Genomic DNA, 24,479 nt, shown 5'->3' with positions numbered 1-24,479 from the left:
TGACAAAAATCACATCTTGTACCTCACATGTATTTTCAAATTGATTTTTGAATGAAATGGTCAGGTGTGCAGCCTTAAGAACAGTCAACGCATGTCTTGTCCCACATGGTGAAACAAAAATGTTGAGGCCCAGTTAGCCCTGTTTGGTTTCCCTATAAGTGCTAGTTGGAGTAATTACCCTAGATCTTTTGAGCTGAACACAGGATCTCTTTGTTGTTATTTGAAAAGAAGTTTCATTTACTAACCACAGGACAAGAAAACTGCAAATGTGATTATATGCTCATACAGCCTTACATTTCAGATGGCAAGAGAAACTCCAGGTTGCTTACAAACCTATCATGACATTTCCCAAAATGGTTTTGCCTACTGTTCTGGCTGTCAAATATTTCAGGTGGTGTCTACTTCAAAAAACAAAAAAACAAAAAAAACAAAAAACATTAAGTCAGAAACACACTCCTCCTACAAAAAGTTACTTTTTTGAACTACAATGCCCAAAAACCCTAAGTCAAAAAGGGGAATTCTTGGAGCTATAATCCAAAAATATAACTTTTCCAAGCTCATCCCTCACCAGTTTCATGTTTCTTGCCTCATTTCCAACTAGCGCTAGCTCAGTCATGAGGCAGAGTGAGGTAGGTGCTTTCCGGAGCAGAATGCCATTGATGGGTTGTCAATTGTCTATTGTTTAAACGTTTCCTTTCCTTTCCTTTCCCGTTTCCAGCCATCGGATAGATACATTCAGATTTCTGACCTGAGATACCAAATTTATGAGGCCTGACATACTTAGTAGAATCTGCCCAGCTTCATTTTATTCCAGGCCAAGAGTGGGCAACCCATAGGTAAAGGTTCCCCTTGACAATTTTTGTCCAGTCGTGTTCGACTCTAGGGGGCGGTGCTCATCCCCGTTTCCAAGCCATAGAGCCAGCGTTTTGTCTGAAGACAATCTTCCGTGGTCACATGGCCAGTGTGACTTAAGACATAGAACACTGTTACCCATAGGCTGAGGGTTATGCAACCCATAACCCTCAACCTAATTTCATGAGGCCCTCAGCTTAATTTCAAAAGCTCTTTGTACGCAATCAGTTGAGATCATCAGCTAGGGCACTTTCCTCTCTTTGCTGTCTGATGGGGAGAAAAGGGGTTGTCAGAATGAGATAAAAGGGAATGATCCCACTTTTTTTTTTTTTTTGGCTCCGGCCTTGCCCACTACTGGTTTAGGTCTGAACTACTAGCTCCATGATCCCTGAATGGAATCTTTCTCCAAAATGTGGCTTGAAACAAAGATTCCCTCTACCACTTTCATAGTCTCTTAATTACTCCATTCCTACATATATTTTGGTTGAGTGGTTAAAAAGGGTAGAATGTTTGTTGCAGAACCATAGAACCTCATGCTACCCAGAACCTTCAGGCGGTTAGTTCCTCTCTGGGAATTGCCTGTGAAAATAATTGTGGAAAACCCATCATTCAATGGGCTACTCTAGGTATCTCTTCTCCCTCATTCCTTAATAAGATTTTGTGATTTTTGTATTCTAATACATCAGTTTGGGAATCAACGTCTTACAGAGCACACCTATCTTTGCAGAATGGGAAACAGGCACTGTTTTGTATGCTGGCTATTGAACACACAGAACATGTAGGCAAGAGAAATTGAGAGGTGCTGTGTTTCTAACTAACTGCAAACACAAAGGTCAAATGAAGTGTGCAGAAATGGTGGCTTAAAGCTGACACCATTTCCTCTGTAGCGCATGAGGCAAGAGAGTCTTGTCTGTAAAGATGCTCATTTCAATGTGACACTCTGTCTGCTTCCTGGCTACTGAAGCAGGATTCTTCCGAGTTAAACTGCCTCGGCCCTCTGAAAGGCTTTTATTTCAAAATATTCTGCTTTTCTTTTCTGTCAAATCATTTTTAAAAAGTGTGCAAACCTCCTTGATGCATGTATATTAATATGTTTACCCAATGACAACAACATCCCCTCTTAAAACATATTCCCCATGTGAATTTCATGTATGCCTTCCAAATGTTGCATTCAGTGACAGTTTCTAATGAGCTGGTGGGTAAATCCGTGATTGAATCTCTCTCCAGAGAACCAGTCTGGCTGATCTATGCTTAGAAGGCAGCTCGTGGCAATCAAGACATTTTTACACTTGTCAACATTCTTCATCATCCCAGGCTTCCATCTCAAGTTGCTTCTTGTTTAATGTTGATGTACAAAAGCTGTTACTCAGTTTTGTTTTGTGCTCATTCTAGTGAGGACTGGCTTAGCAGAACTGCAAAACACAAGAAAAAGAGAGAGTAGGAACAAGATTAGTGCTGAAAGATATATTTACAAAACATTTTCCAGGGTTTCCTTAAGTCAAGGATGGAGACCTCAAGCTGTTAAGCTAAACTCCAGCCTCCTGGGTCCCCAATCGCAACCTTTTGTTGATAGAATATTACCGTACAATATTCTATCAACATACATCTATACAGGGAGATATAAAGCCGATCACGAAAGTAAAATTGAGGGAAAGATGTATGTACACATTTAAACTAGCTCCAAATCTCCTAGGTCTTAGATAAAGAATCTGGGGAACTATATTACTAAAAATTCATTAAGCACCAGAGAAGACATGAGGCACTTTACAGAGATTACCGTATTTTTCGCACCATAAGACGCACTTTCCCCCCACAAAACAGGTGGGTGGAAAGTCTGTGCATCTTATGGAGCGAAGAAAACAGATTATATTTTCCTGTTTTCTTCTCCTAAAAAATTGGTGCGTCTTATGGAAAGGTGCGTCTTATGGAGCGAAAAATACGGTACTTACAATCTTACTGTCTCAGAAGAGACACAACATACAAAATATGAGATGGAAAAATAGAAGTATGGAGAAAGCAAATCATAAATCTTCCAGCAGAGCTCTAGTGCCCACCCTTCACCAGGAGCAGAGAACTAAGTAGCTCATCAAGGTATATATTCCAGAATTACACAAGACAGAGCCATAGCAGTTAAAGTGATATCAAACAGTTATAACTGCATAGTGCAGAAACACTTTCAGTTCATGTCCTCATGTGAGCAAGCATGATGTTCACTGCGTGACCTTTGCCAAATCTCTTTCTATAAGCCTGGTCTACCTCACAGGGCTGATGAGCGAATGTGAGGGGGTGGGGTACACATAAGGTATGTCAGGCTCAGAGAGAGGTTCAGGGGAAAAAATCTTGTGAACAACTATGGAAAACAAACATGCGGCTATGCTGAAGGAAGAAGGAGAACACTAGACGGCTCAGCATAAACATTAGTGCCATGTTGATGTGGAGGTAAAGTTCCATGTTAGAGGTGGTTAAGAAAGGAAAATAAGACAGCTACCAATCTTGGTGCCTTTACATAACTCATTTCTAAATTAATGCACTGTCTACTTCTGTAGCCACCCACTCTCAAAAACGATACTGTAAATTTGGCCACGGTGCAAAGATCTATGAACATTGGGAAGCTGGAGGTGGTCAAACAGGAGATGGCAAGAATAAACATCGACATCCTGGGCATCAGTGAACTAAAATGGACAGGAATGGGCGAATTCAACTCAGATGATTATCATATCTACTATTGTGGACAAGAATCCCGTAGAAGGAATGGAGTAGCCCTCATAGTCAACAAAAGAGTGGGAAAAGCTGTAATGGGATACAATCTCAAAAATGATAGAATGATGTCAATACGAATCCAAGGCAGACCATTCAACATCACAATAATCCAAGTTTATGCACCAACCAGCATTGCTGAGGAGACTGAAATTGAACAATTCTATGAAGATTTACAACACCTTCTAGAACTGACACCAAAGAAAGATGTTCTTCTCATTCTAGGGGACTGGAATGCTAAAGTAGGGAGCCAAGAGATAAAAGGAACAACAGGGAAGTTTGGCCTTGGAGTTCAGAACGAAGCAGGACAAAGGCTAATAGAGTTTTGTCAAGAGAATAAGCTGGTCATCACAAACACTCTTTTCCAACAACACAAGAGGCGACTCTATACATGGAAATCACCAGATGGGCAATATCGAAATCAGATTGATTATATTCTCTGCAGCCAAAGATGGAGAAGCTCTATACAGTCAGCAAAAACAAGACCTGGAGCTGACTGCGGTTCTGATCATCAGCTTCTCATAGCAAAATTCAAGCTTAGACTGAAGAGATTAGGAAAAACCACTGGGCCACTCAGGTATAATCTAAACCAAATCCCTTATGAATACACAGTGGAAGTAAAGAACAGATTTAAGGAACTAGATTTGGTGGACAGAGTGCCTGAAGAACTTTGGATAGAGGCTCGTAACATTGTCCAGGAGGCAGCAACGAAAACCATCCCAAAGAAAAGGAAATGCAAGAAAGCAAAGTGGCTGTCCAACGAGGCCTTAGAAATAGCAGAGAGGAGAAGGGAAGCAAAATGCAAGGGAGATAGGGAAAGTTACAGAAACTTGAATTCAGACTTCCAAAGAATAGCAAGGAGAGACAAGAGGGCCTTCTTAAATGAACAATGCAAAGAAACAGAGGAAGATAACAGAAAAGGAAAGACCAGAGATCTGTTCAGGAAAATTGGACATATTAGAGGAACATTTTGCGCAAAGATGAACATGATAAAAGACAAAAATGGAAGGGACCTAACAGAAGCAGAAGACGTCAAGAAGAGGTGGCAAGAATACACAGAGGAATTATATCAGAAAGATGTGGATATCCTGGACAACCCAGACAATGTAGTTGCTGACCTTGAGCCAGACATCCTGGAGAGCGAAGTCAAGTGGGCCTTAGAAAGCCTGGCTAACAACAAGGCCAGTGGAGGTGATGGCATTCCAGTTGAACTATTTAAAATCTTGAAAGATGATGCTGTTAAGGTGCTACATTCAATATGCCAGCAAGTTTGGAAAACTCAACAGTGGCCAGAGGATTGGAAAAGATCAGTCTACATCCCAATCCCAAAGAAAGGCAGTGCCAAAGAATGCTCCAACTACCGTACAATTGCACTCATTTCACACGCTAGCAAGGTTATGCTCAAAATCCTACAAGGTAGGCTTCAGCAGTATGTGGACCGAGAACTCCCAGAAGTACAAGCTGGATTCCGAAGAGGCAGAGGAACTCGAGACCAAATTGCTAACTTGCGCTGGATTATGGAGAAAGCCAGAGAGTTCCAGAAAAATATCTACTTCTGCTTCATTGACTATGCGAAAGCCTTTGACTGTGTGGACCACAGCAAACTATGGCAAGTTCTTAAAGAAATGGGAGTGCCTGACCACTTTATCTGTCTCCTGAGAAACCTATATGTGGGACAGGAAGCAACAGTTAGAACTGGTCATGGAACAACTGAGTGGTTCAAAATTGGGAAAGGAGTACGGCAAGGCTGTATATTGTCCCCCAGCTTATTTAACTTATATGCAGAATACATCATGCGGAAGGCTGGACTGGAAGAAACCCAAGCCGGAATTAAGATTGCCGAAAGAAATATCAACAACCTCCGATATGCAGATGATACCACTCTGATGGCAGAAAGTGAGGAGGAATTAAAGAACCTTGTAATGAGAGTGAAAGAGGAGAGTGCAAAAAACGGTCTGAAACTTAACATCAAAAAAACTAAGATCATGGCCACTGGTCCCATCACCTCCTGGGAAATAGAAGGGGAAGATATGGAGGCAGTGTCAAATTTTATCTTCCTGGGCTCCATGATCACTGCAGATGGAGACAGCAGCCCTGAAATTAAAAGGCGCCTTCTTCTTGGGAGGAAAGCGATGACAAATCTGGACAGCATCTTGAAAAGCAGAGACATCACCTTGCCAACAAAAGTCCGAATAGTCAAAGCTATGGTTTTTCCTGTCGTGATGTATGGAAGTGAGAGCTGGACCATAAAGAAAGCAGACCGCCGAAGAATTGATGCCTTTGAATTGTGGTGCTGGAGGAGGCTCTTGAGAATCCCCTGGACTGCAAGGAGAACAAACCTATCAGTTCTAAAGGAAATCAACCCTGAGTGCTCACTGGAAGGACAGATCCTGAAGCTGAGGCTCCAGTACTTTGGCCATCTAATGAGAAGAAAAGACTCCCTGGAAAAGACCCTGATGTTGGGAAAGTGTGATGGCAAGAGGAGAAGGGGACGACTGAGGATGAGATGGCTGGACAGTGTCTGCGAAGCAACCAACATGAACCTGACACAACTCCGGGAGGCAGTAGAAGACAGGAGGGCCTGGCGTGCTCTGGTCCATGGGGTCACGAAGAGTCGGACACGACTAAACGACTAAACACACACAAAAAAGGGCAATTGATTCAAACAGCTTCTCTGTTTTCCTGAGAGGAAGGCCAGATCAAGGAAGAAGGACTTGGTCAAGGTCATCCAGAAAGCTCCTTGGGTCCATGCAGGCTCACACCTAGATCTCCTTAAACTTCAGTCTAACACACTTTCTTTGAATTCAGAGATCAACTTTACAGTGAAATTTGTTTTTTAGTCGTTAAGTCATGTCCAACTCTTCGTGACCCCATGGACCATAGCACGCCAGGCCCTCTGTCTTCCACTGCCTCCCGGAGTTGGGTCAAATTCATGTTGGTAGATTCGATGACACTGTCCAAACATCTCGTCCTTTGTCGTCCCCTTCTCCTCTTGCCTTCACACTTTCCTGACATCAGGGTCTTTTCCAGGGAGTCTTCTCTTCTCATGAGGTGGCCAAAGTATTAGAGCCTCAGCTTCAGGATCTGTCCTTCCAGTGAGCACTCAGGGTTGATTTCCTTCAAAATGGATAGGTTTGTTCTCTTTGCAGTCCAGGGGACTCTCAAGAGCCTCCTCCAGCACCACAATTCAAAAGCATCAATTCTTGGGCAATCAGCTTTCTTTATGGTCCAGCTCTCAATTCCATATATCGCTACAGGAAAAACCATAGCTTTGACTATATGGACTTTTGACGGCAAGGTGATGTCTCTGCTTTTTAAGATGCTGTCGAGGTTTGTCATCACTTTCCTCCCAAGAAGCAGCCATCTTTTGATTTTGTGGCTGCTGTCCCCATCTGCAGTGACCATGGAGCCCAATAAAGTAAAATCTGTCACTGCCTCCATATCTTCCCTTTCTATTTGTCAGGTGGTGATGGGACCAGTGGCCATGATCTTAGCTTTTTTTAATGTTGAGCTTCACACCGTTTTTTGCATTCTCCTCTTTCACCCTCATTAAGAGGTTCTTTAATTCTTCCTTACTTTCTGCCATCAGAGTGGTATCATCTGCATATCGGAGGTTGTTGATATTTCTTCCGGCAGTCTTAATTCCGGCTTGGGATTCCTGCAGTCCGGCCCTTCGCATGATATATTCTGCATATAAGTTAAATAGGCCGGGAGACAATATACAGCCTTGTTGTACTCCTTTTCCCAGTTTGAACCAGTTGTTCCATATCCAGTTCTAACTGTTGCTTCCTGTCCCACATATAGGTTTCTCGGGAGACAGATAAAGTGATCAGGCACTCCCATTTCATTAAGGACTTGCCATAGTCTGCTGTGGTCCACACAATTAAAGGCTTTTGCATAGTCAATGAAGCAGATGTTTTTCTGGAACTCTCTGGCTTTCTCCGTAATCCAGCGCATGTTAGCAATTTGGTCTGTAGTTCCTTTCTTCGAAATCCAGCTTGTACTTCTGGGAGTTCTCGGTCCACATACTGCTGAAGCCTACCTTGGAGGATTTTGAGCATAACCTTGCTAGCGTGTGAAATGAATGCAATTGTATGGTAGTTGGAGTATTCTTTGGCACTGCCCTTCTTTGGGATTGGGCTGAAGAATGATCTTTTCCAGTCCTCTGGCCACTGTTGAGTTTTCCAAACTTGCTGGCATACTGAACATAGCACCTTAACAGCATCATCTTTTAAGATTTTCAATAGGTCAACTGGAATGCCATCACCTCCACTGGCCTTGTTGTTAGCCAAGCTTTCTAAGGCCCACTTGACTTCACTCTCCAGGATGTCTGGCTTAAGGTCAGCAACCACATTATCTGGGTTGTCCGAGATATCCAAATCTTTCTGGTATAATTCCTCTGTGTATTCTTGCCACCTCTTCTTGATGTCTTCTGCTTCTGTTTGGTCCCTCCCATTTTTGTCAGAATGAGATAAAAGGGAATGATCCCTGGTTTTTCCTTTTCTATTATTTTTCTCTATTTCTTTGCATTGTTCATTTAAGAAGGCCCTCTTGTCTCTGCTTGCTATTCTTTGGAAGTCTGCATTCCATTTTCTGTAACTTTCCCTATCTCCCTTGCATTTTGTTTCCTTTCTCCTCTCTGCTATTTCTAGGGCCTCGTTGGACAGCCACTTTGCTTTCTTGCATTTCCTTTTCTTTGTGATGGTTTTTGTTGCTGCCTCCTGTACAATGTTATGGGTCTCCATCCATAGTTCTTCAGGCATTCTGTCCACCAAATTGAGTTCCTTAAATCTGTTCTTCACTTCCACTGTGTATTCATAAGGGATTTGGTTTAGATTATACCTGACTAGCCCAGTGGTTTTTCCTACTCTCTTCAGTTTAAGCTTGAATTTTGCTATGATAAGCTGATGATCAGAGCCACAATCAGCTCCGGGTCTTGTTTTTGCTGACTGTATAGAGCTTCTCCATCTTTGGCTGCAGAAAATATAGTCAATCTGATTTCGGTATTGCCGATCTGGTGATTTCCATGTATAGAGTCACCTCTTGTGTTGTTGGAAAAGTGTGTTTGTGATGACCAGCTTGTTCTCTTGACAAAACTCTATAAGCCTTTGCCCTGCTTCATTTTGAACTCCAAGGCCAAACTTTCCTGTTGTTCCTTTTATCTCTTGGCTCCCTACTTTAGCATTCCAATCTCCTATAATGAGAAGAACACCTTTCTTTGGTGTCATTTCTAGAAGGTGTTGTAAGTCTTCATAGAATTGATCAAATTCAAAGCAATTTACAGTGAAAATGATTGCTTTAAATATATATCAATGCTTTTAGTAATTAACTAGAATTTGAACAGATAAGTATTCATGATTTATTACTGCAATGTCTAGCATAGTTTTACTAGTTATGTTTATGTACCACATTTCCCCCAATGAGTGCTCAGGGCCATGTCCATGGCTCTCCTCCCCTTAACTTTTTCCTCACAATAACAAACAGCTTGGCAGTGTTTCAGAAGGGCTGGGGTTGACAGAGTTCTCTCTTTTTTTTCCAGGCTGTAGCAGTTTTTGTTGCTCCTGTTGCTGACCTAACTTTTGTGTATGTGTGTGTGTGAGAGAGAGAACTACATGGGCTATTTACCCTGCAGTCTGACGCAGATTTGTCACGGATGAAATCAAAGTAAAACTGGTGACTAGATGATGTAAAACTAAGTGCAGGGAAGCCTGTGTTTGTCTCTTTTTGTTCAGCCAGCAGGGGGCGGTTTATTTTGCTCCAGTTTAGCTGGCATTGCTTTTCTCTGCTTTGGGGCATGTGGGTTCATCACCTGACCCCAATGCAAAGTGGTGGCGGCAGGGGTGGCAGTGGGTGTGCTGTTCAAGCAGTTCCTCTCAAGGAACAAGGAGAAGGAAGTTGTTCCTCTCAAGGAAAAAAGTTCACAAAGAATTAGTATTCTGCATACGTGGTAGCCAGTGACCTCCTGTTGCAATGGAAAGGGAGAGGTGTGGCTGATTCGAAGCAAAATGAGGAGGAGGAGGAAGAAGAAATCAGTGCAAAACTCTTTCTTGTGCTCCCTCTCTCTCTCTCTCATACACACACACACACACACACACACAAAGAGAGAGAGAGAGAGAGAGAGAGAGAATGCCCCGTTCCCACTGCTTGTGTGTGCCTGGTATGTGAGTTTTGTTGCATGCACTGCAACAGGCAGAGGTTCACTTGCTTTCTCCCACTTGATGCTGCCACTAGAATTGGAGCACCTGTCTTAAGGCAGAGGAATGTGTACGCATTGAGGGTCTGAGTGTATACACACAAGGAGTATGTGTGTTGCTGATGGAGGTTTCTGAACTACACAGGGGTCTGACACCCCCTAACCCCAGCATTGCTGAAGAGACAAGTGTAGGACCTAGGCCCAGATCCCAAACCTTAATTAAAAAGTAAAGGCGTTTCTATTCTTTATAGAAGCCAAAATATAAGACAAACGATGCAGTCACCATTCTGGCTAATAATTTCGAAATAAAGCCAGCTTTTAAATGTGTTTAGCCAGTGATTGAAGCCATGAAGAATTTGGCTGAGTCTCAGAGATTTATAAATTTAAGGCATATCCCTTGCCAATTCATGGGTAAATGTTTCAATTTTGGAACAGCCTAGACATAGCTGGTTTGCAGACATTTGAAATCTGTTTTACAAATCTGTCTGCAAACAGTACACAGACAGCAGTGAAACCACAGGAATGAGGAGAGTGCCACAATACTAAGTATTCATGGAAAGCAGGGTAGTATCTTAATAAAATGATACTATTTAAGCTGACATAAACTCTGCAACATAGGGGGAACCTACATTTCTCAAAATGTGCTTGCTTGTTTCTACTAGAATTCCCATGCTGGCTATGTTATTATGGAAGCTGTAGCCCTCCCCCCCCCCACGGTGAAAAGTTCAATGCTCTGACATTGAAGATGTCTTCCAGAAGAAAATCAAGTTTTATTTAATCTTCCACAGGCTTTTAGGAAATTATTTGGGAACCTACTTACGTGCTACTTTGAGAATGCTCTGACATTGAAGATGCCTTCCAGAAGAAAATCAAGTTTTATTTCATCTTCCACAGGCTTTTGAGAAATTATTTGGGAACCTACTTAGGTGCTACTTTGAGAAAAGGTTCTAGAAAAAAGATGAGCAGGAAGACAGTACAGTTGGGCTCTCTGTATCTGCAGGGGGGTGATTCCATACTGAAGAACGCAGATTACAGCACAGTGGGTGCCTCGCTTTACAATCGCTTCATAAAACGATGAAATCGCATAACGATGAACTTTTTGCAATCGCTTTTGTGATCACAAAACGATGTTTCCTATGGGGGAATTTCGCTTTGTGATGATCAGTTCCCTGCTTCGGGAATCTATTCTCGCAAAATGATGATTTTAGAACAGCTGATTGGCAGTTTCAAAATGGCCGCCGGGTAAAAAAATGGCCGCCCGCTGTTTTCTGGGATGGAGTCCTCGCTGCACGGGCAGCGAAAATGGCCGCACTATGGAGGATCTTCACTGGATGGTGAGTTTCAAGCCCATAGGTTTTTAACGTGTTTCTATGGGCTTTTAAATTTCGCTTTACGATGTTTTCGTTCTACAGCGATTTCGCTGGAACGAATTAACATCGTAATGCGAGGCACCACTGTATAGCAAACGGTATACATAGCATGGTCTCTGGCTCTCTCTATTGGCCAGTTCTGGTATTGATATTGTGGAAATATATTTCCCTAGTGAAGTCAATACATAGCATCAATTCTGGCTCCTTCTAGTGGCCAATTCTGGTAACTTCACATTCAGAAATGTACGTTTCTAGGATTTTTCTTTTAATACTTTTAATATTTTCAGATGGTAAATAAGTGAATCAGCAGAAACTGATTCTGTAGATAAGGAGGTCTTACTGTATATTATTAGGAGCTTCTTTTATCCTTATTATTGCTGTTGTCAAGCTTATTGAGTGGTTGTGGTTGCTGTAAATCTTAGACATGTAGAATAAGGTTTCAAAATAGTGATAAGAAAATGCTAGTGTTCTTTCAGCAGGATTAATTCTGCATCTACTTTTCTTGGGAATATAGTATAGCCTTTGAACTGCTTATTTATTTATTTATTTGTTTGTTTGTTTGTTTGTTTGTTTATATCCTGCCTATCTGGTCTTGCGAACACTGAGGTATTGGAGCCTCAGCTTCAGGATCTGTCCTTCCAGTGAGCACTCAGGGTTGATTTCCTTCAGAATGGATAGGTTTGTTCTCCTTGCAGTCCAGGGGACTCTCGAGAGTCTCCTCCAGCACCACAATTCAAAAGCATCAATTCTTTGGTCAACCGCCTTCTTTATGGTCCAGCTCTCACTTCCATACATTGCTACTGGAAAAACCATAGCTTTGACTAAGGGAACCTTTGTTGGCAAGGTGATGTCTCTGCTTTCTAATATGTTGTCTAGGTTTGTCATCGCTTTCCTCCCAAGAAGCAGGGAGGACTAAAGAAAAAAGTCCTGGTCGACTGGTGGAAGAACAGGAAGGAGTACAAAGATCAGGCATTCAAACAGCATGGACCGAAGCCATATAGTGGCTTATAGATCGTCATCACTTTGTATTTGGGCTTGGAGGTGGATTGGCAGCCAGCAAAGCTGATGTAACAGGGGAGGTTTATGTTAAGGTATATAATTTTTATATAGCCTGAACATAATATGTGTGTGTGCAGAACAAGAATAAGATGACGTCATTCCTTCATCCCTGGCTGATGCAATCCACTGCAATATGAAGATTGTCACACCTGTGTGCATGAAGTCACCTCAGACGGGATTGGACCAGACTGATACCAGAATTGTATTTAAGAAATGAACACTGTACAGTCTCTCTCTTCTCCTGTATACTGATGTCTGCATGTCATGCTGCTGGTTTGAATACTGAAGTGCTGTATGTATGTATATCCTGTATATATTTTGTAAATACACTGCTAGAAAGAAGAAGCTGTTGTGTTCGTTTATCTGCGCTTTACTCTGCGAGAGACAAGATAAAGTCACAGACGCACACTCCCTTAACAGAGGTTATGCGCCCAGCAACATTTCGCTGCGCTGAAACCGGGAGGTGGTGAGTAAATGAGTAAATGAAAGAGGAGGAGAGCCTAAGCAGCAGTGATAGTGAGACAGAAACCAGTTCGTCTGTAAACCCGGGGAAGGGAAGGATACAGAGAGCTGCAAGGATGGCATATAGCACGGGAGGAAATATAGGTGGCCTGGCCATAAATAGACTGAATGAAAATAATTATAGAACGTGGGCAGTCAAAGCCGAGATGTTGTTACGTAAGGAATCTCTGTGGCGTTATGTTAGAGCCCCCCCAGCGCAGCCCAGTGAGGAGGAAGAGGCAGAGCATGAGAGAGCTTTAGCCACGATCATTTCGGCCATTGAAGATTCGCTTCTGACCCACATTCAAGGACTGACAACAGCAAAAGCAGTTTGGGATAAACTAAAAGGCATTTATCAGAGGGAGACGACAGGCACAAAGATTTCTCTTACCAGGCGTTTGTTCCAATGCAGGATGAAACTGGATGAGTGTGCTTCGGAACACTTAAAGAATATGAAGGACATGTTTAATCAACTGCAATTAATGAATGTTGTCTTCCCTCAGGAACAGCGCGTGTATATTTTGCTAAGTTCTCTGAATGATGATTACTCCATGCTGGTAACAAGTTTGGAAAGCATGCCAGAAACGGAGCTTTCAGAAGAGTATGTGACAAACCGAATTCTGCAGGAGGAACAGCATTTAAAGCAGAGAATGCTGAACAAAAAAGCAAGCCACGTGCGTGCTGACCACGAGAGACAGAGATACTCTGATGGCAGCGTGCCCAGGAGGCGGGCGGACGGAGAACAAAGAGGAAGAGTGATGATGACGAAAGCCTGTTTCCTCTGCGGATCCACCAATCACCTGCAACGGAACTGTGACAAAAGCGGAAGTCCTCCAAGCAACAGAGACAGCAGAAAGAAGGTCTCCAAATGGTTTCAACAAAGAAACGACATGAGGCCGGTCTCCTTGGTTACCAGAGGAACGAGGGACAAGGTTCCCGGCAAGACAAAAGCAGTGGAGTGGCTGATTGACTCTGGGGCTGTAGGGCACTTGACTAATAATAGAGATCTGTTTTGTCTTTTAGATGAAACCAGCCTCAGAAGCGTGATGATGGCAAATTCACAAGAGACGGCCGTCGAAGGACAAGGAACTGTCTACATTCCTTCGTTGAATACTGAGATAAGTGGGGTATTTTACGCTCCTGAATTGTCGTTTAATATAATAAGTGTATCAGCGTTGGCTGAGCAAGGGTTCACTGTCACTTTTGAGAAACAGGAGTGTATAATTAAGAAAAATGGTAAAATAGTTGCAAAAGTGAAGCAAGAAAATAATCTGTACATGTTAAAGAGCCAGACACATGAAAGTGCACATATGATACATACAAACAAACCACAACATGATAACTGTATACATTTATTGCATAGGAGGCTGGGTCATGTAAATTTTAGATCATTACAGAAAATGGAACATTTTGCCAGGGATATAAACATAACGGAATGCAAAAATTACTTGGACTGTGATGTCTGTAAAAGAAGCAAAACGAATGTGGCCCCAAAAGGGAGGAAAAGTGACAGAGTCACAACCAGGCCATTTGAATTAGTTCATGCAGATTTAATGGGACCATTTCCTCCATCATTAGGAGGAGCGAAATATGCAATGGTTCTAGTGGATGATTTTACAAGGTTTTCTTATTGTTATACACTAAAATCTAAAACAGAAGTGTTTGAAACATTTAGAAAATGGTTGTTTTCAGTAGAGAGGAGGTTTGGCCACAAGGTGGCGCAGTTGCAAACGGATCGAGGTACGGAGTTTACAAACACTAAGTTTCAAAGGTGGTTAGAAAGTCTGGGAATTAGACATAGAAAAACGAGCCCATATAGCCCATTTCAGAATGGTGTTGCTGAGAGACGGAACAGAGTGTTACAAGAGATGAAAAATGCATTGTTGGCAGATTCTGGGTTGCGTCACGGTCTGTGGAGTGAAGCGATACTAACCTCTAACTTTTTGGTTAACAGAATTTATTCTTCCTCGATAGATGACACACCATATTTCATGTTATACAGTAAGAAACCATGTTTAAAATATTTGAGAGTGTTTGGATGCACGGCATGGGTGCATATCCCGAAACAACTCAGAAGAAAAGGTAAAAATAAAACAAGAAAAATGACATTTGTGGGGTATGAACCCAATTCAAAGGCATACCGTTTTTTTGATGGGGATAGAAGTGTGATAATCTCTAGGTCAGCCAGTTTTAATGAAGGGGAAAACTGGGACCAAGTACATGCAAACTCACAGTTATACATCCCTCTACACGAAAGAAAAAGTCAATTAAGACAGACAGGAACACATAAGCAAGGCGTGAAGTCCTGTGCTGATGATGAAGAAGGAGGAGCTACTACAGATGATGAAGAAGAAGAAGAAGAAGAAAAAGAAGTTAGTGATGAGGAAGGACACGAAGAGGAGGAAGCACACACAAGTAGTCAGATAGAAACACACACAAATACACATGGTCCCAGAAGGTCCCAGAGGGCAAATAAAGGTGTGCCACCCAGTAGATATGGAGTGGGTGGTATTACAGTGTGTAATGTTTATATTGAGCCCAGAAACTATAAAGATGTTTTGAAGCTTCCTGATTATGAGAAGAATAAGTGGTTAGAGGCCATGGAGGAGGAGATGAATTCCATGGAGGAACATCAAGTGTTCACTGAAACCAAACTACCAGCAGAGCATAAGGTAATAGGTAGTAAGTGGGTGTTCAAAAGAAAATTGCAAAATGATGGAAACTACAGATATAAAGCGAGATTGGTTGCACAAGGTTTTACACAGAAAAGGTTTATACATTATGATGAGGTATTTTCTCCGACAGTTAGGTCCGAGACATTGAGAACGCTTGCCATTGCTGTCAGTAAAAATTATGTAATTTACCACTACGATATAACAACTGCATACTTAAACGCAGACTTAAAGGAAGAGTTATATATGGCAAAAGCACCGGGTTTTGAGGGTACTAAACCAGAACTAGTATACAGGCTAAACAAGGCAATTTATGGTTTGAAACAATCTGCTAAAAATTGGAATGATTGTTTACACCAAGTTTTGATGAAACTAGGATACAAGAACGGTCTAGCAGACCCTTGTTTATATACCAAGAAAGTTGGGAATGATTTAAATATACTTCTGGCGTATGTTGATGACCTATGTTTTATAGCAAAAGATCAGAGCCAAGTAGAGTTGTTTGAAAAACAATTAAAAAAGGAATTCAAATTTAAAAATCTAGGACCAATACAAAATTATCTGGGTGTACAAATAAAGAAAACAGAACATGGACTTGAATTAAGTCAAGAACACAAAATAAAACAAATGTTAGAAAAATATTGTATGGGAGAGTGCAAGAATGTAAGTACTCCCATGACAGTGGATTTTCAAAAGGAAGATGAAATAAGTAAAGATTTTGAAAACAAAGAATTATATCACTCAGCAATAGGGAGTCTCATGTACCTAGCGAACTGGACGCGCCCGGACATAGCGGCGTCAGTAAACACACTCAGTAGATATATAGAAAAACCTAGTGAAAAACACTGGCAAGGATTAAAAAGGATTTTTAGATACCTAAAGGGAACATATAATTATCATATAACTTTGCAACCATCAAAAAATTTAAAACTGTCAGCTTATGTGGATAGTGACTGGGCCAACGATGAAAAAGACAGAAAATCTATGACTGGATTTGTCATAAAATTTGGAAGTAATATAGTTGGTTGGAAATCACGAAAGCAGAATTCTGTAGCAATCTCAACTTCTGAAGCAGAGTTTGCTGCATTGTCAGATTTATGCTCTGAATTAATTTGGTACAAACAATTAACAAAAGACTTAAAGTGCAAAACAGATAATGCAATAAAAGTAATGGAAGATAATACCACTTGTATACAAATGGCCAAAACAGATAGAGTAAAAAACAGGAGCAAACATGTTGATATTAAATATCATAACGTAAGGGAAGCTGTAAAAGGAAAACTAATTGAATTAGAATATTGCAAGACTGAAGAAAATATTGCAGATATATTGACTAAACCGTTGTGTGCTCAAAAGCATGAAATGTGTATAGATGCATTGGGAATGTGTAATGGATTCAGGCAATTTAAAAATTAGGAGGAGTGTTAAGGTATATAATTTTTATATAGCCTGAACATAATATGTGTGTGTGCAGAACAAGAATAAGATGACGTCATTCCTTCATCCCTGGCTGATGCAATCCACTGCAATATGAAGATTGTCACACCTGTGTGCATGAAGTCACCTCAGACGGGATTGGACCAGACTGATACCAGAATTGTATTTAAGAAATGAACACTGTACAGTCTCTCTCTTCTCCTGTATACTGATGTCTGCTTGTCATGCTGCTGGTTTGAATACTGAAGTGCTGTATGTATGTATATCCTGTATATATTTTGTAAATACACTGCTAGAAAGAAGAAGCTGTTGTGTTCGTTTATCTGCGCTTTACTCTGCGAGAGACAAGATAAAGTCACAGACGCACACTCCCTTAACAGTTTACATTCCCTACAATCCACCCTGGTCAACATTTTGGACCTCTGTTTTGTCTGGACTAAGCATCAATCTGTTGCCCCTCATCCGGTCCACTGCTGACATCAGACCCTGGTTTAGAAATGAAACAGCCTAACTGGAATTAGAGATAGAGAGAGGAGTATCATCAGAATATTAGTGACCCCAAACTCCAGAACTCTGGGTAATCTATCCCAATAGTTTCATGTGTATTTTAAATCCCAATGGGGGATGGGACTGGAAACAAAACCCAGCACCAATACCGTTCATCCTGCAGAAATGGAGGAGAAATTCCACAGACAGTGGCTAAGCAACAAGGAAAGTGGTACAGTCCTTTTGGCCATAAGGGACCCACAGAGCAGAGCAAAATGGCACAAGCCATGTGTTAAAAGTTGGGCATGTGTGGACAATCTGCCAGGCTGTATCGCAGTGACAGGTCCTGTCTAATACACTTTGTTGCTTGAGGGAGTGTAGGAAATGGCACGCCATTTACCACTCAACACAAGGTGCAGAATGCCTAAAATTGGCCATGTCTTGGGAGGGAGGGGTGGTTCATGTGGCACCTAAAGACTCAAATGAGACATAAAATTCTTCTTCCCTGCCATAAAAATGGAACACAAACAAATCAAGTTAAGTAACAATTCGTTGCTCTTTTATGACACCTCAGACTTTCCAAACAAGAGGGGGGGGTCACTTCACTATGCCTCAGGGTAGGGCTGGCCCTAACCCATTATTACTTGATCTGAAAATAAACCAGGGCTTCAGAAGCTGGTAGAGGCAGGACTCTTTGGATGAGCAGTGAGCCAAGTTGCACAGATTGCTATATAAATGGTACATGAGAGAGTTGGGCAATGGAGAAGTCAGATAGAAGAAGAAAAAAAGGGAAGCCCCAGCTGTGAAAATTGAAAAGGAAGGGACCAAAGCAGGAGAAACTTGCGAAGGTAAGAGAAGCAAGAAATGGAATTGTTGTGCAGATATTATATTGACTCTGAGAGGCCTTGCCAGGAAGGTAATATTTCACACCATAGTCAAGTCTCACAATTCATGATGCTTTCCTTTGGTCAGTCTTTCCATAACTTGGTCTGTGCTCAGACACTGGAGTGGGTTAAATCTCACACTGCCTTTAAGGTCACATTTTAAAAACCTGTACCATTTGTTGCCTATTTCCAATTTGAAAGCCTTCACTGTATGCAATTAAATACAGAGACCTCTGAAATCCCATTTGAGAGACAAAGCAAGCTGAAATCATTATCTATTCTCCTGCTGTATTTTTACATGAAGTTATGCAGATGAAAGAGGGAATGGTAGAAATGTCATAGGCTAGCAGCTAATGCTACACAGAGGAATCACTGCAGAACTAAGTGATTTCCCTCAATCAGTGCTGCACAGACTATTCTGGCCTTGCATTTCATCATGCACACTGGAGCTCTTGAAGGTTGATTTTCATACAACCAACAAAAAAAAGAAAGGGTGTTTTCTTTTTTCAAAAAACCGGTCACACAAATCAAAGCTAATAAGTGCAACATTATGGAAGGCTACACTCTCCAACTTAGGCCACTGTTAAGGGTGTCATGAAGAACATTGTTATCTTCCCCCCTGGTGAGATGTTAATTCCTTGTAGCTAACCTATTCACTTTGAAGCCCTATCTTGTCGACAAGAAGGACCCCTGTCTTAAGAGTCCTACCTTGTTTTTGCATTTTAAAAAATCATCCATTTGTTCTTGGCATTTTTATGCTCTTTCACTCTAGGTGGTTGCACAACAGAACATAAACTCTTCTCAACCTGCTCCACCCTCAAACCATTACAAACAGCACATAACTGAAAGAGCAAACAAAAAAGTGATAAAATGATGGACAAAAAAAATGGAAGAGAAAAAAATCTACATGGCAATGACACTCTTCAGCAAAGCTGGGGATATGGGTCCCATGGCTACTTAGTGGAGAATATGTCCTTGAAGGCTTCTTTTAAAAGTTTGGTTTTTAGTAGCTTCTTAAAAGTCTGAAGGGAGGAGGCCTGCCAGATTGCCAAAGGTAAACTGTTTCAGAATACCAGGGCCACCACCAAGAAGGCTCAGCTCCTCGCTTCTCTTGGCATGGCCACCCACAACAAGGAGGCCTGGGTGACATGGGCAGCAGTTCTTTGGTAGATAACAGTCCAACAGGCAACAAGGACAGGTAAACAATAAAAATCATATTCCTGAGAGAACTGCCAGATAATTCTGGTATGATAGACAACCTCACAACACATACACACACAAAGTGAATTCATAACAAATCCAATACATAAGATTCTGAGGCACTCACTTGTGCACATATTTAAAAAAAGCCTGAACACCCTGTATAACTATGACTCAATATCTCAGCAGAAAAGATGTCTCACTCTCAGTGGGTCCAAAATGCAGCAGCCCAATTGCTAACTAGGGCTGGTCACAGGGATCACACAACCATCCTGTTACGGCAGCTGCACTGGCTGCTGATCCGTTTCCAGGCATAAATCAAAGTGCTGGTCAAACTTAAAAGTCCTATGTGGCTGCTTGGGTCCACTCAAGCTATCCCAAGGATTGACCCCCCCCCTTTATGAGCCTCCTTGGGTGTTAAGATAATCAGGAGAGGCCTTTCTCTCAGTCTTGCCCCCTTCACAAGTGTGTCTGGTGGGGACACGGGAGAGGGCTTTCTCTGTGGCTGCTCTCAAACTCTGGAACTCCCTCCCACAGGAGGCCAGACTGGCCCCATCTTTGCTGTCATTCTGCAAGCAGCAAAGACCTTTATTTTTAGGCAAAATTTCCCTCTATGGCTGGTTGACTGAGTGTGGTGTTAAATGGATTGCTGTGCCTTGCCGCTTCGAATGTGCTTTTTGTGTATTTTTTATTTATCAAAGCAATGGAATTTCAGCCAATATGTTATATTACATTGACCAGAATCCTATAGGGACTGTACTGTGGTGTAAGCAAAATAACCTAATTTGCAAAGGTGAATTACCGAAGTGCCAGTTGTGCATTGATCACCTGCTTGGTTGCATGACAAGCAATATGCTGCCACAGCATACTTGATTTCATTTACTCCAAGTAAAATCCCAATAGAATTCTGGTCATTCTATTGTATTGGATATACTACATTGACTGAAATCCTGTTGGTGTAAATTTATTCAAATAAGCCGGATGATGTCATCATTTGGTGACAGAAATATTTAATTTAATTAAATTTTAAAATTCCTATCCCCTTTCAGGTTCTGAGGCTCCCATTTGCCCCTGGCAGTTTTTTTTAAAAAAACTATCGGTTTTGCTGGATAGCAGTTAAACAGGTGGTTTCAGTAACTGGCTGTGGAGACAGAGGTTGGAAGTTCAATTCTCCACTTGACAGGGGCTAGACCATGGGTCGGGGAACAGGGGTAAATTACCCCATTTGGGGTAAAAGTGAAAATGCTGGGGGTAATGAGCAGGCTGCTACCCCCCTCCCTCCCATCCACCCCCACCCTCTGGAGCCAAAGCTTTAATTGAGTTACTTCCTTCGTTGCAGCAGGGAGCTCCTAAATGCTCCATTCTGTTTGAGAGATCGGAGAGATAAGCCTAATTGGATGCAGCTGGGGATTAGCCCCGGGCAATCAGCCAATCCGGGACTTCTAAATGACTGCTTCCTCCAGAAATGACTGCAAACAAGTACAGTGGGGTCTCGACTTACGAACGGCTCGACATACGAACGTTTCGACTTACGAACCGCTCTCATAGGAATATATGGACTCAACTTACGAACTGAGATTCGAGTTACGAACTCTTTTTTTCTCTTTTTTTCAAAGCTAAGTCATCTTAGGTTAAAAGGAAAAAAGGAAAATATCCCCCTCTAGCGGCAGAAGGCGGAATAGCAGCTTCCCATTAGTTTCTATGGCCGAAAAGAGCAGATACGGATTAAATGGTTTTCAATGCATTCCTATGGGAAATGCAGATTCGACTTAAGAACTTTTCGACCTGAGAACTGCCTTCCAATACGGATTAAGTTCGTAAGTCGAGACCCCACTGTAGCAGGAGGGAAAGGAGCAAGCAAGGGAAAGGAGGGAAGAAAGAAAGGTGCAAGAGACCTAGGACTTCCTTAAGCTTATTTAAATGTACAAAATGGAGGGAGGGAGATGTGTGTGTGTGTGTGTGTGTGTGTGAGAGAGAGAGAGAGAGAGAGAGAGAGACTACTCAGAACTGAAAATGAACAGGCAGGCAAGCAAAAGTGAAACTGAATTAAGGGGGGGAGAGTGGCTTTTTAAGGTGCTGTCTAGGTTTATCATCGCTTTCCTCCCAAGAGGCAGGCCTCTTTGAATTCTGTGGCTGCTGTCTCCATCTGCAGTGATCATGGAGCCCAAGAAAGTGAAATCTGTCACTGCCTCCATCTCTTCCCCTTCTATTTGCCAGGAGGTAATGGGACCAGTGGCCATGCTCTTCCTTTTTTTGATGTTGAGTTTCAGACCATTTTTTCCACTCACCTCTTTCACCCTCATTAAGAGGTTCTTTAATTCCCCCTCACTTTCTGCCATGCTTTTGCATAGTCAATGAAGCAGAAATAGATGTTTTTCTGGAACTCTCTGGCTTTCTCCATAATCCAGCACATGTTAGCAATTTGGTCTCTAGTTCCTCTGCCACTTCAAAATCCAGCTTGTACTTGTGGGAGTTCTCGGTCCATGTACTGCTGAAGTCTGCCTTGGAGGATTTTGAGCATAACCTTGCTAGTGTGTGAAATGAGTGCAATTGTATGGTAGTTAGAGCATTCTTTGGCACAGCCCTTCTTTGGGACTGGAATGTAGACTGATCTTTTCCAATCTTCTGACCACTGCTGAGTTTTCCATTGATGATGATAAAAAAAGCACACTGGTCCTTTGATATTGGGCTGTGGCACCAGGGTGGGTGACATGACCTTTAGCCTGGTTTGTTCCTTTTTGCACACCACACATAGAATGATTAAAGTGGTAGGGAAACACCCCCCCCAATTCTGCGTTGTCTGTCTCTAGAAAGCATGTCATTGCTAGCACCACTCTGGCAGCCATTAATGATCCTCTGCAAGCTAGCAAAAATTTAATGCAACTTGCTGAGCACATTGGACACCTTACTACTCCCTATACCGCACAATGGCTGGAGTGCAATGTGTTCCAGCAAAAACAGTGCACATCTTTATTAAATTTGGTGCATCCTGCTAGTTCGGTACACAGCCTGTGTAGATTCAATAATATTTTTAATTCAAATAATGTATGATTTCCTTCCTTTCAAATCAAGGGGGTAATGTTGGCGTATATAATTTTTTTGTGGGGTAAAAGGTAAAAAAGTTCCCTGACCCCTGGGCTAGACTCAGAGATCCATGGGGTCCCTTCAAGCTCTACATTTCTAAGATGATGATGATGATAATAATAATGATGATAATCATGGGCCACAATATTGGGGGGAAAGGCAAAAGGCAGACAGATAGATATTCCATTGCTTTTTTTTATGTAGGTCAGTCTTCTCAAACTTGGTGCCCTCCAGTTGTATTGAATTACAGTTCCTATCGTCCCCAGACAGCATGGTTATTGGGGAAGCTTGTTATAAAAGACAAAGAAACACATTTAAGGGGAGAGAGTGGGCCCTTAAAGTCTTTAGACTACTTTACTTTCAGGAATCCAGATCGAAGTAAAAATACTACATTTTAAAAAGTGATTGATAATCTTCCTATATTTTTAGACATGGCTTTGAATGAATTTCCACTAGAGTACATATTAGAAAGGCATTTATCTTGGTAGAATTGAGATCTGCAATAAATTGAGATACAGCCTTCAAACTCCTCCATCAGTGTCTAAGGGAGGGAAACAAGATTATGACACAAATGGAAACAATACGCCTTAAGACTGTTGGGAAGAATGGCAGAGTTTTTGCTGTGAATTGCTGCCCAGACATTCTTTAGCCTCCATTTGCTTAACAGTTGAATTGACTGGCATTTTTTTAAAATGTCAGCAATCAAAGGGTTAATTCTCTGCTGCTCTTTTCCCACCCTGCTGTGATTGTTATCAAGGGTCACCAAGATGCCAAGGGAGAGCAAACCGTTTTTCCAGATGAAGTCAAGCCCAGTGCCATTCCAGCATTCAATTATTGGTCAAGAGGCCATTTAATAATGTTCAACTGGCAAATTTCCTCCTCGCCTCACTGCAGCATAGAAAAATGTTCCAGGAATACAGGGAGTGAAATGAAGATGATTTACTAAATTATGGCTAGGCGCTTGGGGCACAGAAAGTGAGAAGGAAGGACAGGCAATCAGAGTATCTAACAGACACACACGCCTGCTTGACATAAAGTATTCAGATGATGCCTAACCCATACGTTGAATTTTCCCTAGCATGCACATATATTTTTCAGATATCCCATCTTTCTCCTATGGCTGATGACAGTTGGATTTAAGCATGCATTGATTGAAATTAGATCCTGCCCTTTCTCCTGCTTAATGTAAGGATGAAATGAATGCTCACACATGCTCTTTTCCCCGGATGAAATGGGATGTCTTGACAAAATGTGCCACGGTGCTAAGATTTTTTCACTCCAGAAGAGTGAAAAGACCAGGACATTTCTTTGTCAGCAAAAGCATTTGCAAAGAAATGTGGTTTTTGCATGAAAATGGTGCATTATACCATTTGAAAATTTTATATGTACATATTTTATACATAAAGTAAGGGAGGGTTGCAGAGTTTTGAATTTTCAAGCACTTTTCTGGTAATATAAAATCCTTTTGAATGCATAGTTTCCAATGGACACATTTTTGCATTTTCCAAAAGCTTGCGTTTTGTAACACACTTTTGCAAATATATACATTTTCGCAATTAACTTCTGCCACTACTCATTTTCCTTTGAGATTAGCATTATTGTAGTATTTTCCCTTACTCTCTCTCTCTCTCTCTCTCTCTCTCTCTCTCTCATGCATATTTTCTTATTCTACTCATTTTTGTTTGCTTTTCAAAATATGTGAATTACACTGCAAAGAACTGCTGGATAGCAGCAGAGGCAGAGGTTAGGAATTCAGTTCCCCTTGCGCCTCCTTGACAGAGGTTGTCCCTTCCAGCTTTGCAATTCTAAGATTACTATTATTATTCAGAAAATTGCAACTATTGTCATACAACTGTGCTCTAGTTTGTGCAAAGGTTTAGGAAGTGGAAGTTTGGAAAGTTTACATTAAAATGCAAATGAATACATTTTTCACTTATTCTTACATAAGAATGCTTCCAACTTCAGTTCAGAAAAAGAAATGTTA

General features: G+C 41.6%; 1 protein-coding gene across 2 annotated transcripts in view; it reads right to left on the bottom strand.

Annotated features, from left to right (window-relative positions):
- Window positions 1–209: 209 nt before the first annotated feature.
- LHFPL3 (LHFPL tetraspan subfamily member 3) overlaps window positions 210–24,479 on the bottom strand; it is a 330,442-nt gene continuing 306,172 nt past the window's right edge. Inside the window, exon 4 of one of the 2 annotated variants that reach the window (XM_020797278.3) lies at window positions 210–2,264. Coding sequence is in view for 1 of the 2 variants with exons in the window: in XM_020797277.3 (XP_020652936.3) it covers window positions 2,236–2,264 (29 nt within the window). In the remaining variant the exon portion in view is untranslated. The remainder of the gene's footprint in view (window positions 2,265–24,479) is intronic. The other variant, XM_020797277.3, reaches the window with a different exon arrangement.

Source organism: Pogona vitticeps, chromosome 5 (assembly GCF_051106095.1).
Source record: "Pogona vitticeps strain Pit_001003342236 chromosome 5, PviZW2.1, whole genome shotgun sequence".
Lineage (NCBI taxonomy): Eukaryota > Metazoa > Chordata > Lepidosauria > Squamata > Agamidae > Pogona > Pogona vitticeps.
This window is presented reverse-complemented; position numbering and strand designations above follow the sequence as displayed.